The sequence below is a fragment of the Anastrepha ludens genome, chromosome 6, assembly GCF_028408465.1.
Source record: "Anastrepha ludens isolate Willacy chromosome 6, idAnaLude1.1, whole genome shotgun sequence".
Lineage (NCBI taxonomy): Eukaryota > Metazoa > Arthropoda > Insecta > Diptera > Tephritidae > Anastrepha > Anastrepha ludens.
Window position 1 is genome coordinate 66,422,072 of NC_071502.1, and position 16,265 is coordinate 66,438,336.

General features: G+C 35.5%; 1 protein-coding gene across 1 annotated transcript in view; it reads right to left on the reverse strand.

The window, feature by feature from the left end:
* Window positions 1–16,265, reverse strand: part of LOC128867648 (protein sax-3) — a 157,674-nt gene that overhangs the window by 19,997 nt on the left and 121,412 nt on the right. The window contains exons 11-12 of the mRNA XM_054109071.1: window positions 2,216–2,308; window positions 1,388–1,586 (exon numbers count right to left, since the gene is read on the reverse strand). Coding sequence (XP_053965046.1) covers window positions 1,388–1,586; window positions 2,216–2,308 — 292 coding nt within the window. The remainder of the gene's footprint in view (window positions 1–1,387; window positions 1,587–2,215; window positions 2,309–16,265) is intronic.

Here is a 16,265-nt window from a genome sequence, read left to right on the forward strand (position 1 = left end):
GAGACTTGACTTTCGTAGGCCCAAATGGTCTTTCAAAATGGTTTTCACAGATCCTTCTGATATTCCGATCATATCATTAAGGTCTTTAACAGTCAACCGACGATTTTTGAGCACTACCTCCTTCACTTTATTGACGCGTTGGTCATCTGTTGATGTCGATGGTCGTCCGGAGCGCTCCAAGTCATCAACACGTTCTCGACCGTCTTTGAAGTCTTTGTACCACTAATAAACATTTTTCTGCGACATGGTCGAATCACCAAATACCTTCTGCAATAACCTAAATGTTTCCGCAGCCGAAATTTCATTCCGCAAACAAAATTTGATGGCACTTCTTTGCTTAATCAAATCAGACATTGTAAAAATCGAAAAATGCAGTCTTGGTCGTTTGGTAAACACAAGCGTAAATATATTACTGATAATGACATTCACATGAAAGTTGGCCCAGATGTTATTAACAGTGCTGCCAGCTCATGAAAAAAATAAATAGAGCGAAATTTTAATCCCGCGAAGTTTGACAAATAAATTCACCTTACTTTTTGCCCACAGCAGTACTTTTTTATTAGCATTGCTCTGTAAAAATTATGTCTCAAATACTAGAGATTTGAAAAAATATCTAAAGTTTTTGAAAAGAATATTTCGAAACGAAATTACTTTAGCATATATTTCTTTCAAAGATAATTCCTAGTTTTCCCTCAATCTTAAGGTTTAAGGGGAGCCGGTGGTCCAGAAATTTCAACAAATCGATTTTTTTGTTTTTTCAATATTTTGAAAATGTAGTATCTTAAGAATATACTTTGAAATTTTCATGCGGAAATTCCCAATATTACAGCTTCTAGAGCACATTAAATAGATAGAGAGCGGTCCGCGCGCTTCTGTACCTCAAACTTTAAACTCATTTATCTCGAAACGACTTTTTTCGGCCTGATGTTTGAAAAAAAAAATTATTCAACCGAATCGTCTTAAAATAATATGTTGTTCCCAAAATCAGTGGCTATCGCTCGTTCTAGTATTATTATTTCAATTATTTCGAGTGCCAAATTTTTAGAGTGTCAAACCATTTTTGTTAAATTCTGTAGGTACGGATGATTTTGGATATATTCCAAGATGGATGAAAAACAAACATCTTTATCAAAATGATTGCTCATTCCGTTCATGTACTTTTAGTCAAAAAATGCAATGTATTCTTGTGCTACAATGACAATGTTTTATCATATGGAGCCATTTTTTCGCCCGTAAAACAATCATTCCAAGATAAAACTTTTTTCCATATAAACTTAAATTAATGGTTTTCTAACAAACGATAATTAGTGATGTTCCAATTTTTTCCCCATAAATAAGATGTTCAGGCAGTAGTGTTTAAGAAATAAAAAGTCTTCCAGTTACTCACCATCTTCGTATGTCTGCACAATTTTCGAATTACTCGGCTGACCCTCCAGTGTCTGATAGAAAGGCGCGAGGAAAAACTCGTATTTCGTATACTCCTTTAAATTTCCGACCACATGCGATTCGATTGATGGATTTAACACAGTTAATATATTATACTGCTGCGAGTTGGCGCTTATGTCGCGGTAACGCACATAAAGACCCTGTTAAAAGATGAGAAGAGAAATCATGCAAGTGATACGAAGACAATGAATGGAAAAATAAAGAAAACTGTTTCGCAATGCAGTTGAAAGAAGAGATAAAAACTTTATGAATATGTACATATGTACACATATTCGCATTAGGGCGGGGTAAATTTGTTATCTACTTTGCTTCGGTGACTGAAATAATCTACTGACAATTCTAAGCAAAAGCAAAGAAGTGTTGCTGTAAAGTGCGTTTTGAGCCTCCTCATTTTAATTACTAAAATCACATGCAAATGTTTCATCCCAAATCATCTCCTTATTTTATATTTATTAATTCCAAAATCCATTTTATAGCTATGCTTATACATTTTTTCATAATTTTTTTTTTTTTTGGGATTAATAAATATAAAATAAAATTTAAAATAAGGAGTCTCGAAGAAATTCATTTTACAGCTATGCTTCCATCGAGTTCTTTATTCAGAACTGCTAGTAGAAGACTTAAGTCGCCGAAGTAAAGTGTATTACATTTTTTAAGAACAAATTGACCTGCCCTTGTGTGCTAATGTACGCACTTACGCGTAAAAGTAAGTAAGTTATGTAAAAGTAAAATATTTCAGATACAATCATTTGAGCGCCGCCGACCTTACCTCAACATATTTCTCCGTCACACTGACATGCATGACCCAATCCAGACGCACAGCAGTGGAATTAATTGCAGCGGCATCAATTAATTCGACAATCTGCAATAAAGATTTGAGAAAAATAAGTCAGTTAAAATAATTAAGAAAGAAAATACAGGAAAAAGGTTTAAAAAATATTGAAAAATTGTGGCTTCTTTACTTAAATGGGGAGCATAATTTAAAAAAGCGCTGAGTGCATGTTTTTGCTAAAAAAAATTACGTAAAAAGGAAGCGAAAAAATGAGTTATTTTTAAGTGGAACACTCTCTTGATACGGACAGCTATAGCACGAAGATACTTATTTACTTCCAATGTAGATGCTGTAAATATGAAAACTTTAATGATGAGTATGAATTTCCAAATACACAAACCTCATTGATATGTTACGCTACCTCACTCAAATACAGACGCAGATATAGTTTTTTATTATAACAGTTAAATGTGAAATCCAAAAAACCATCACTAGATTTATGGAAAGGCAAGTCCAATACGAGCTAATCCGGTTAACATAACCGGGAATATTGACTGTTGACTTTGAAAAGAAAACTTCAACTCGGTCCTTGCAAAATACTTCAGTTCACTTATAAAGTTCATTAGAAGTTGTGAAGGTTTCGGAAAAAACTGGAAAATGGCGTCTATTTTGCTAAAAATCATATCTAAGGATAAGATGCATTTGTTTATTATCGAAATTTCCAAATTGTCCAAAGTAGCACTTGTTGATAAGAGAGATTCTCCCTCGGATTTCAAGGTTGACATTATCGGTGATCTTATATGAAGCGATTAGAGGTTCTATCACCTTCTTTCTTAACATCTCCGGATTTGCTTTCAGAAAATGTGTCAACCTAAGACTTAGATTTTCAATTAAAATATCGTTGTCTTGAAAATCTGTATTATTTCCCATAACACAACTATCATCAAAGTAAAGAATACGCTATTATGAGAGAACAATTAAGGCCCAATCGTTAAAAGCATCTTGCATAACGGGATACCTACATGACGTTGTGTGGAAAAACAAACACATGTGCACAATAAGTAAAGTCAGAATTTAGAAACCGTGTTTAAATAGGACGTACGGAGTGGAACTCGAGCAGACACTTTCGCAACGCAGCGAATTATGAACACTGCAGAGATGCATACTCCACGTGCTATATTAAGATACACCAGACTCGATCACCAGCGAAACAAAGATATGAGTCGCATATGCGAAATTGAGGATGTAGCTAAGCGGAGCCGACAACGTCGGAAAGAGTGAAACCGATATTTGAAAAGACGGCTGACTCGCGCCTTGTGAATGCAGCAATTCTAGATAGACAAAATATGTCGAGACCGTCAGCTAGATCCCAAGAAGATGGCATGAGTGTTTGACTTTCGGCACACGATCCGAATACAACATAGATATGTAAACAATGCATAATTTTTGTTGTTAATTCAATGTTGTTGTAAAACAGGAGAAGACGACGAAGATTATATTTTTATAGTTCCTGATTTTCCTCATTCTTAATTTTCTTTATTTAAATTTATTCAGCACTATGCAAAGGGGTATCCCGTAAGAGGACGTCCCTATGGGAAAAGCTTGATGCAAAGCATGGACTTAGTATACTTACACGCATTTTATCTCCCGCGTGCGGTTATTACATATACACGAGTAAGTATTGATTGAGTAAACTGTTCTTTTCCCTACGTTTCTCTTATTTGTTTTTGTTCGCTGCAAATAAATTAAGTTTTCAATTATAGCATCGCTGTGTAAATTAACTGAGAGTCTGAACTATTCATTTGCCATCATCTGCAAATGCACCGCCGCCCAAACTGCAGTCCACCGCTCATTAGCCGCAGAAGTAAATTTATTGCATATTTTACGGCGACACAGGCACTAACAACTCGCATAACTTTACTGTGAATTACTATTTCTGTATAATACTTATAGGTGTACGTATGTAGTTAGCACGAAGAGTGAATGAGCTGGTCTTTTTCAATAAAAATATTTAAAAAAGGCAGACTGGAAATGATATTAAATTCTTCTTTACAATTTGCACGAGTACTCGCTATGTGCTGGGCCGATGTTTTGTTATGATTTATACCCGTACAATTTTATTACAAAGCCAAATGCAATTTTTCGCAACGAGAAAGAAGCTGTGAAAGTGCAAATTACTGCCGTTTTTACCCAAATGCAGCGTTTTTTGCATTTGCATATTTGTTTTTGCGTGTGTACGTGTGTATGAGTGTGTGTAATTTCCTGCTTAATGACTTTATAATGAAACCATTTTTTCTTCGCCACACACTCGCAGAGTGGTTGCTTGCGCAAATTTCGATAAATCAATGCGACCAACTGCTGGCCGTCATGCTGCTGCAGATATGTGGATGCGTGGTTGTGTGTGTGTGTGTGTGTTACACTGCTCGACATAGCTATACGGCTAAAGAAAACTGCATCCCAGTAGTAAATTTGCTGTTCTGATTTACCTTACTGCCAGTTGCATTTGCAGTTGAAGTAGGTTCGCCTTCTCTTTGCGCTTTTTTGAATGCTAGCAACAGGTAATTTAACAAAGGTACAGCCTATTAAGTATTAATTATCAGATTATGTATTAGCATCATACAATTTGATGAACTATTAAGCCCCTGCATCAGTTTTAAGGCTACTGTAAACTATAAGAATATTCTCATTACAATAAGAATTAATTTTTATCCATATCGTGTAATTGGACATGAATTATAGTATAAGAATTCTGAAAGAGGTAGAGAATTTGCACCAGTTTTATTGACATTTCACCAATATCTCAATTCTATATCTCACCAGTGTAAGAAGAGAGTGCGAGAATTTTCTCATACATTGACTTTCATGCTTTATCAGCTCTCATATGTTTCATAATGAGAATTTTCATTCTCATGCATTAATACTGAATTTTTTATATATCCTTCAAAAAATGTGGTCTTTTGTGTCGAGTAAAACACATTTTTGAGTTTTAATTTTTCGAAAATGGTACACCATACCAAAGATAAAAAAAAAATGTTATTGATCAATTCGATTTTTGAGGCATCACATCGTTAAGAGAAAAAATTATCAAAAATCACCACTAACTTGAATCACTTCACTCATACACTTTTTCATATTAAAATTTAATAAACTATAAAACAGAAAGCCCAAAAGTTTGCAAAAAATTCCTATATCCTAACTTTGAAAATTTTGTAAGTATTTTTCAATTTTGTAAAAAATTTAAACTTTAATTCATTCGGGTTTTGTTGAAGAATGAACTATGAAAATTAGATTCCATGTGCCTATTATTTGCGAATATGAATTTGCAATACAATTTTAAAATGTCTCATATTATTGAATTCCATCAGGCTCAAAAAATTGTATACAAAAAATTGATGCTGACTACAGTAATAACGAAAAAAAGAACTTGCATTGAATCAACTAGGAAAACAGCTGAGTTGTTCCAGTACTGAAGCTGAATTTGATATTTCGCTGAATAAAGAAAACATATGGGAGAACGCTTAAAAGAAGTTCAGCAAAAAAAATTAAACAAATATTATTTTATTTTATTTTCCCACACGATCGCACGGGAGTGGTTCGTGTAAATATATGTACATATGAGTGGCTCAGTGCCATCCTTGCCTAACCCTCGAAATTTCATATTTGGAGTTATTATGCGACACTACTTAGAAATACTCCAAACTATCCGTGCTAAAGTTGCACATCCCTAATTTTTGAACGAGACAAGGCTGACATCTATGGGCAGTTTTGGCAATCTCAATATGTCAAAAGTTATTTGGGCCATTTCTGCCTAACCATCAAGACAAGGCGGCCGCGAGCGGCATGCTGTTTTCGTTATCCGACTTTTCAGGTGACGATTGTGATGAAGACAAAGACTACTTACCTTCAGATGAGGTCTCAGGTATTATAGTTTCATTTATTCTTAACCAAGTTCATGGCTTACAAAATATTTTATGTGTTTAAGTTAGGTTATGTTCCATGGGAGAGAATGACGAGCAGCTCGTGGAGAATAATAAAGGGCGAAAGAGAGTCCGGCACCCTCACAAACATAAACAATATATAAGAAAACTAAAGCGTGTACGTGGTGAAGAATATCTATCTACAAAAGGACGACTCATTCCACAAAAACGGTGTGACTTATCAGAATGTGGATGTGTACTTCACTGTTCTCAACAGATTTCTGAAGACCGAAGAAGAGATATTTTTAAGGGATTTTACAGTATGGATGGGCCCATGAAACACTCTTTCCTTGCAGGTCCAATTGAGGTTACAGATATTAAAAGAAAATATACCAAAAATGAAAACAGTCGTAGGGTTAAAACAAGAATCTACAGGCTTCGAGATGAACAAGGGGAAGACAAAATTGTTTGCGAAAAATTCTTTAAAAGGACACTGGCTGTATGCGACGGAACCATTACAAATGCATTAAAGAGAAAGCAGGAATCTGGTACGCCGATAGGGGACTTAAGAGGAAAACATACTCCACATAATAAAACTAGCTTGGCAGACGAAGGGTTTGCGATTTTAATAGGACTATGAATAAGTTCGTGCGGTTTTACAACAGATGGCGTAACTTGATTATTATTCCATCGATCCACATTTCCAAACATTCATTGGAGAGCTACTGTCGTAAGGCACAAACGTCAGTATAAGTTTTTTATTTGAAGCGTAAACAACAATATTTTTACCACACTTGAAAATGTCGAATTTCGTGCCAAATAATGTGTTTTTGCGGGGAATTCTTCTTCATTATTTTAATATGAAGAGGCAAGGATGGCACTGAGCCACTCATATGCGAGAATACAGGATAATTTTCACACCGAAAATATTCTCATGAATCCTACACTCTAGTAAGAATCAATAGCTATTTTTTACGCGGTTCTGTTACTGTGTAAACTGTAAAAACCCCTCATTGCAAATTGCCTATGACCAATGAAAAATTTGATTTTATCCACTCATTGCTTATACAAATAAACAAAAAAACACAAAGCATATGCACAAGTAAACGCTCATGAGAACTCTCACACAGAAATGGAGGCACCCTCATGAGAACTATTCTCATTATTTAAGAGAATCTTAATACTGGTTCATATACCTTAATACTTAGTTCATACAAGATAAAATTCTTGTAAAATTTGTGCCGAAAATCGCTAGTTTTGGAAATTTGAAAAAATTTGTAAATGAAAATGAAAATATTATTATATTTTATTCAAACTGAAAAACTATTGAAAATTTTCCCTTACATGCAATTTTCCGTTTAATTTTATTTCTAAAAATTAGATACATTATTGCAAAATTTTATTAATTTCAAAACCGCATGAAAGCAAAATTGTTGAGTGTTGCTACTTAAAGCTATAACACAACAATTATAACAACAAAGATAATAGAAGAGTATTTGTTTTGTGTACAGTTCTAGTTGGTCCTTTTGCAACCGGTACAATTCTAATCACTCTCGAACTAATCTACCACTTCATTAACTATTCGAATGTGTGTTGAGTAGTTTGCCTGAGGTATATTTACATATACAGATACATATTTACATATATTCACATATATTTGTAAATCTATAAGTATACTTCAATGCATGCAAATATTACTGACTGGCAAAAAATGTCAAGTTTTTCATTTATCGCTCATTTTCGACGCAAACATTTCGCTTTTAAGCCCTTTAGTTGTTGTTCTGCTTTTTTGCTGCTTTCTTCGTGCTATGACGTTTACAACATATCACTTATTGCGCTGGATTCATACCGTTTTTTCACCCATTCGCATTCGTATTTATTTATGTTCCATTACTGTCAGTCAGTAGTTGTTGCTGATGCTGCCGCTGCCGCTGCCGCCACAATTTTCGTTACTGCACTGTTGCAAATATTTGCTTAATGCTCCAATAAACGGGTCAATACGATATTCAGTATCGCATTGTAGTGGCGTTGCAAATAAAAAGAAAGGATTTTCTCACACATACACACACACACACACAAGTACTCACACTCTACAGACGCGGGCGCCCACATGTATGCTCAAAATGTGTGTGTGTGTTAGTATATTTATCAGCAGTATTAGGGGCGGTAATGTTGAGAAAGAGTTGCAATGAATAAAAAAGTTTAAATTGTTAATATTTTTTGTTTTAGTCACGAATTTTTCAATTTTTTTCTTTCTTACCCGGCACTTGATGAGCTCTCATACGTCTCTGAGTATTTTTTTAAATTTAAGTAAACACAGACAAAGAAATCGGAACCTTGAATTACAATTTAAAAAGAAACCTGGACGTACAATCAAACATTTTCATCGCCTAAGACAATTTACCCAGTAAACCTGGATATATATGCACAATTGACATATCGCACCCTAAATACAAAAGGGTCACAACTCAAAATGAGCAGAAGCTCAAATATGAACGAGACGTTATCAATAAAACGGTCCGCGAGTGACATATGGCAAAAATAAATTTTTTGTTTTTTGGTAGGACCGTTATAAGCTTACATGGCAAATTTCAGCGTGATATGTCACATAGTTTGTTTTCTGTGCTACTGTAAACAAATCAAGCTCGAGTGTGGAAAATTTTGAGTTGTGCCCCTTTTGTATTTGATGACCCATTACCGCCTAATGGGTATATAAATAAAAACAATATTTGGGCAAGAGATAATTTTTCGGAAATTGTAAGCGAAACTGATTTAATTTTCCTTTCTAACATTTATTTTTTTGAATGCATACTGACCAATATTCTTCTGCTGCATTTTCTCTCTTTTAAACCTTGTTTGAACAGTAAGACCTTTTCTTTAAATATCACACACATTATTTTGTGATTTCTTTCACTTCGAAAAGCTGATTTCAACAGTCTGCTTTCATAAGGAAAAGTTTGCCATAACAAATTGAAGATTCACTAAGAACCCGCAGCTCGACTGCTGTGGAAATAAAACTGCAAAAATAGAACTGGATCCGCCACACCATAAGAAAAGCAGAAAACAGCATTGCACGTGTGACGTTTGAATGGAATCCACAAGGTACTTTGGCGCGAAATTAAGTCTCTTTCGCAAAATCGAACACGTTGAAAGAAATTCGTTACCGCCCTATGCTCCAATAGGAGCGATAGTTAAGATAGCAAATACCAATTTAAATTTATTAATTATCAAGGATATATAATTTTTTTTTAAATAAACCGGAAAAATTGGGTATTTAAATACTCATAGCCGAACTCAGCTATATCAATGTTAACAAATTTGAAATTTCGTAAGTAAATTTTTTGGCCCATCTGAGCGCATCAATAAATTTTCCTCATCTCAATAATCGTACAGCGATGCCTTACAAATATATAACAATAATATTTGAATATTAGTTAAGCAAAAATCGCGTGAAAAGGATTAAATTGATGCAAAAAGTTGGTGCCAAGAAGGTTACGTTTCAAAGACGATCAAATTGTGATTGTAGTCGCGCAAAAACACCAATGCCTGGCGCATCTATCAAAACAGATGAAGAGTTCAAACCTAACAAGAAACTCCAATGCGATACTCTTCGCACATAACACATGAATAATGAGTATTACAAAAAAAAAGAGCAAGAACTATGTACAGTAAAAAATCAAGAGATAATCGAATTAAAGCTTAAACCGGTCGTTAAGTAACGTGCGACTACAAGTTGCACAGTCACTGACTTATTTTTTTGCTTTCAACCGCTTCGTGCAATCTCTCCCGAATACTAAGCTTATCGCGTGACATAAAATTCTCAAGATAAGCAAAGCATTAGACGAAAAAATACGAGGTGAAAAATTAAAATAAATTTGCAAAAATGTGCACGAAATGAAGACATGACATGTTTCTGCGGGCACAAAAAAGAAAAAGAAAAAAGTTATGAAAAAGCTGAGACTTTGCAGCAAGTGTTCAAAAGTATTAGGAGAGCTTGTATTGTTAGAGCGTTAGAGCGCTTATGTAAATTGGTTTGTTGTTCTTTTTGGCTGCTTTGCAAGTGCTGGTTCCATGCACGGCTACTGCAGCCTGCCACGCGTGTTTATGAAATTCAATTTTATTTAAATTTTATGCGACCAAGTTGACAGAAAAAATTTCCTTTTCCCCCAACGTTTATATTTTTTTGTTTCGTTTGCGAAACGATATGCCACAATATTGTGAGAGCGTTACCGTAAGAAAGCAGCTAGAAAAGCAACATAACAACAGCAACAACCACAAGCATAAAACACTTTTGCAACAAGCGACTGGACATAGATCGATTGCCGCATTGGCAATGTGTGTTGTGTGGCGCTTGTTGCATGCAACAAATATGCCAGTTGACGCTGTTGTTACTGTTGCATTTGTTGTCATCGTAAGCATGCATAAATTATGCAAAAGTCGAGGCGTTTAGCAAAAATCATGTAGCACAGTTGTTGTTGCATATATTGCTGCTGCTGCCTCTGCTGCTGTTACTGCTGAGAGTCAAGTGTTTGTGCCACAAGGTATGCAAACACACGTTGACACGCAGTAATGGGAAAAACCAATGGAACGACTTGCCGCTTATCAGCATGCAATCTTTGTGACACTTTTTCCACTATTCTAGCAGCAATTGTTGTTGCTGCTATTGTTGCCAATAGCGTTTGCCTTGCCTCTGGTGAGCTGACCGCAACAACGCTTGGGTGTGCCTGCACGTTTGGATGGCAGCAATTGTTGCTTACTTGCGACTGACAGCGCGTTGCATGCTACCGTTTGCTTTGTGTAGTTGTTGTTTGCCGGCTGGCGAGCAAAAAGCTTGCTACAAATGCATTGCAATCTAACAAGGCACAATTATCGCGTGAACATGCATAGCGGCGGGGAAGGAAAAATGTATGTATGTGGGAATGTGTGTTGTTGGTGTGTATGTTTTTGCCTTGGTCCTACGGCGATGGCATGAAACTGCGACTGCGTTGCTGATAATACAAACATACAAAGATATTGTAAATTAAACGTTTGTAGTTTTTTGCCTTTCGTGACTTTCAGTCCACAGAATATAAAAAATATAAATTTTGTAAATTATGTGTCGAAAAAGAAGTATTCAAATTAATTTAAATGCTTAGATTGTCAGCAGCGAATGCGAGAAGTTCATCTCTCTTTTTCTATGCCGTCTAACTATATACTTGCGCTTCTGGCAAACACTAACAACTATTAATGAAGAAATGTTTCTAACAAAAGTTGAAAACCTATGTTCCACTGAGGCACACCATAGCACAGCGACTTATTGACAAACTATTTGACAATTTATTTGTTTCATATTTTTTTATACATTTTTTTAATCCATTTCCTTATTGCGATCTGTTTTTTAAACATTAAGCAATATTTTTACATAAAGCTATTCAATTCATTTAAGAGAAAAAACATTCATGGAATACACCCAGTGGTGCAACCATTTACTAATTTTGTGATAAATAATAATTTGGATCAATTTATTACTATATGAGGTATTTTGAAGGCTTTCTCTATAAGCATGTCGATGTTGGGGCTAGCTGCACTGCCCTAAAAGTTGAATGGCATGTGCCATATTTAACTAAAAGAATTTTTGTATCAAAATATATGTGGTTCGATCTACTATAAAAACCATATAAGACCAATTTTCAAACTTTTTGCAAATCACAAAAAAACAATAAATTCTACAAATTTATAACTCCTAAAGCTCCAGCTCCATGGTATACGACGAACGTCGATATACATCAGGACTTTAACTTTGGCACTATTGACAGTGATACGTTACGGAAGCACAAAACACATCAACCGGTTGATGTCACACACAAACTCTTTGATGAGTTGTTGCCCTTACAGGAAACCCAAATTCAATGAACGCCGAAAGGCAAAGTGTCATCACAGCTATGAATATTTCGATATTGTTTTTTTTTTATAGGAAACTGTTAAATTTATTAAAATTGTATGTTTACCAAAATATTGTACCTGTAGTAGATATTTATTGTCAGTAATATTCACATTTATATTTGTTCTGATTTGTTTAACCAAAGTTATAGAGCAATGGTCTCAAATTTGTAGTGATATCCCAGGTACCTTAATAATTCTTACTGAATGTCTCGACACAGTTGGCTACTCAAAAGATGCAATCAAAAAAAAAAATTGTCAAAATTTCAACCTCCTATTTTGATAAAAAAAATTGCCGGAATATATTCAGAAAATTAAATATACAAGTTTATACCACAAAAGTGATATTATCGCCTTGAAAGCCCTCCCCATAAACTGCAACGTACTTTGCCAGTCTCTCAAAACATTTCTGGAGCTTTCGGTATAGCCATCAGAGTCCTCTTCGATTTTTCCATTACTTCCTTTCGGCTGTAAAATCGCTTTCCCTATAGTAGTATTTTGACTCGATTCAACGGACAAAAATCGCAGTTAACCATATCGGTGGTTGCTGGATGGTACTCGTTTCGTTCTTGGTAAAAAAGTCATGAATAATGATGGCACTGTCCGACGATGCGTTATCATGGTGCAAACTGCACGATTTGCTTTCCCATAAATTCTTTATTTGGTAGCCAATTACAAATTATACTCCTTATTAACTTTCTTACTTTTTGGCTAAAATTTGTGATGTACAATACCGTAGTATCCATAAAAACCGTGAGCATCTTTTTGAACTGAGAACTCCGTGGTGTTTGGGTCTTGGTTCATTTGGATCTCTCTACTTACTCGTCTGAAGTCTGGATTGCGCGTCGTCCTCATAAGCCCGCATCTTGTCTCCAGTATCTAATAATACGTTTGATGAATGCTAGGACGGATTCAGTCTTGGAAATCTTGTCTTTAGCAATGTTAAAATGGGACCGCCTTTGCATGAAATTTACGTCCTTTGGGACCAAATTTGAAGCAACACGGCGCAAGCCAAAATCATTAATGAATCAATATCCTGAACGGATCCATTCTCAATGCTCAAGTCCTCTGCTTGCTCTCTTATGGTTAATTTGCAGTTATTGATCAGCTTTTCTGATATGTTTATTGAGTCCTCAATGGACGTACGATCTCTTCTGAAGCATTTATGCTACTCCTTAATGACCATTTTCTTTAGAGTATCATTGCCGAAACAATTTCCCAAATTTTCATTAAATTTAAAGTTATTTAAAAATAATTTTTACAAAAAATATGTAGTAGCAGCCCATTGAATTTTAGTATAAGTTGAAAAAACTTTTTTTTTGCTGTCGGTTTTGTGTTATTTTTCTTTATAACTAAGGGCCGGAATGTTGCTTTCACGACACAAATACCCCCAGAGTTTTGTCGTTGCTCGTTGAGAGGTGACCGCTATTAGAAAAAACTTTTTCTGACATTTAATGTTTAACACCAATTTTGGGTCTCGAAACCGAGATGTCAAAAAGCATCTTTCAAAGAAACATACCTAAATTTTTGGACTGATCGTTGGAATAGTTTGAAAAGCTTGACACATATCCAGCCATATTCCAAGTAAATATTTTCATGATCGAAGTCTGTGTAAGTGAACCTCTTCGTAGAAGTATTATATAATTTTGATCAGTGTACCTAACGCGTCGAATAGTCAAGCTGGCTTCTAGAACTTAGACTCACATAAAACAAAATCGAGGCTTGTAATTGACTACAATACATTTTCTTAGGCTACGGGCATTAAATATTCGGAGCAACGAATGCGAAAAGCGTGGGACTCAACGGTATCTGCATAGTTGGAAAACTATCTGCGGGACATCTAAGTTTTATTGTAAGCTGCAGAACAACTAAGAAGGCGGGGAGGAATCTTAGTTTGTTGCCAGTTGGCGCAAGTACAGTCAAAAAATAGGTTCGTGGCTTCTTCTCGAAGAATTATTAAACTTCTTTTGGAACTTAACCGGGAATATCAAAGGACTCTTATTAGCTACCTTGGAGTACACAATGGGATAAGATACAATTTTACTCAAACGGAGCTTGCTGAAGAAGCGAGCTTCAGGTTTTGTAGATCAGCTGAGGATCAAAGAGATTCATAGCTTTCCGGATAGGTTTTGAACTTTTGCCTCAGTATCTAAGGACTATCACGGGCTACCCAGGTGGTCACAGTGGCTTAAGGTACCATTATACCAAGATGGAGCTTATTGAAGAAGACATCTACAGGTTTTCAGAGTAGCTGATGATCCTACGAAGGATTTCTAAGCTTTTTTTTAGAACTTAGCGGAAAGTATCTAAGAGCTCTTACTGGCTACTTGGGAGAAAATTGTGGATTAAGATACCATTTTATTAAGATAAGGTTTACCGAGGAAAATAACTGGTTTTGATAGTTAGCTCGGGATTAGAGAACTTTATAGCTTCTTCTCGGAGGACTTCTGAGCTTATTTCTGAACTTAGGCAGGTGTGTCTAAGGATTCTTACTAACTATATTACATGAGAGCGCACTTCAAGTTAATGCACCATTTAAGTTTGGGAAGTGAACTACAGGTTTCGTAGGTCAGCTGATGCTCAAAGAGTTTCAGGACTTCATTTCGAATGGATTCTATGCTGTTTTTGTTATGATTCATAGATATATTAGCGGGTTAGAGAGAGATTATAATGTCTCCATCTAAAATCTGGCCTATGTAACTGCCCAAACAGGAATTTTCGGAATACAAGAGTGAAGTGATTTTTTTAAATGATACAAATATTTTTTGAGAGATCTGATTTTAAAGGTTTTTCGCTAATCTATTTAAGCCAAGGTGCGAGTATTTCTGACATATAAATACGATAATAATAAGTGCTTGCATTGATTATTACAGAAGCTGAAGGAGGAAAATACATAGGAGATTTATGAAGATGTCTAACTTTAATGAAGAAGCGGAGGACCACTCTGAGAACTTTCATGCACAACTCTCTGCTGAACCTGACTCTTTTGAGCATAGCAGTCATCTCGCGATATTCATATCAAGAACGGCACTCACCTGCTTTTTGACAGGTGAAATCTCCTCTCCACCCCGTCATCGTAGTCTAATCTAATCTTAAGTTTTTGCACTGTAGTTCAGAGTTCTTTGAGAAGGTATACAGAGTAATAAAAAATTAGAAAACACTGACTAAGTAAATACGTTTAAAAGCCATACAACAACGAATCAGCAAAGCTAACAATAGGCTGAGCAAAAACAGTTTTGACTGTTTGAACTGAAGGAAATTGCAACAGTTTATATAAATACATATGCATAAGCTTAAGTTGAAGTCACGGGTATTCCTTGTACATGAACTGGTTGACTGTATTGGTGTAGGTGTCTGATATCTTTGTAATGTTTGGTTTTTTTATTTTCAATAGCAGCGCCTTCGAATTTTCATTTTTCGGCAGAAATTTTTGTAATACTTTGGCTTGGCAAAAGAAAAATTTTTTGTGATTGCTTGAGCGTATCAGCTGGTAATGTACGGGGTTGGCTTGATCGATTTTTCGCGTCTGCGAACTTTGACGACAGTGTCGAATTTTAGGATTTTTTTACCTACAAAGCCATTAAGTTAACAAAAAAAAACAGTTACTGTTTGTGTGGCTGTTGATTAGGAAGATGCCTTACAATCTTCCTTTTATAAGTAACGTTGCCATATATTTCTTTTTCTAAAAACAAAATCAAGGAACAATAACTGCAAAAAACAGAAGTTGAAGAGGCGTCAAAATATTACGCCATTGAGGTAGAATAAAGTAAATGTAAAATGTGCAGAATTTTCATTCAAAAAGAGACTGCCTGCTCCGAAAACAATGTATGTGCCGTCTATTCATATTTTTTCTTTGAGCCAGCATTGAGCGAAACGCAATTCAACGGCCGCCCGCAGCAGCAGCAGCCGCCAAATTTTGTGCTTTGCCTGATTGCAATTTTCAAAAGGCTTTGCTTTCACTGCATCAACTTCAAAACGGCTTTGGGGTGATATCCGCCATTAAAAAATCAGATATCGATTCATAATGGCGTAGGGCGGCTATTTTGCGTTTTGAGACTTTAGCATGCCCTTTATATCAACGCTTCACTGCACACTTTTACTTCATTTTCTATTCAGTCATTTGCAATTTTTCTACTTCCACTTCTCTGCTGCCGAGTTATTGGTATTGCTCTTCTGCTATGCTTTCAATGACTTTTGTGGCATGATGGCAT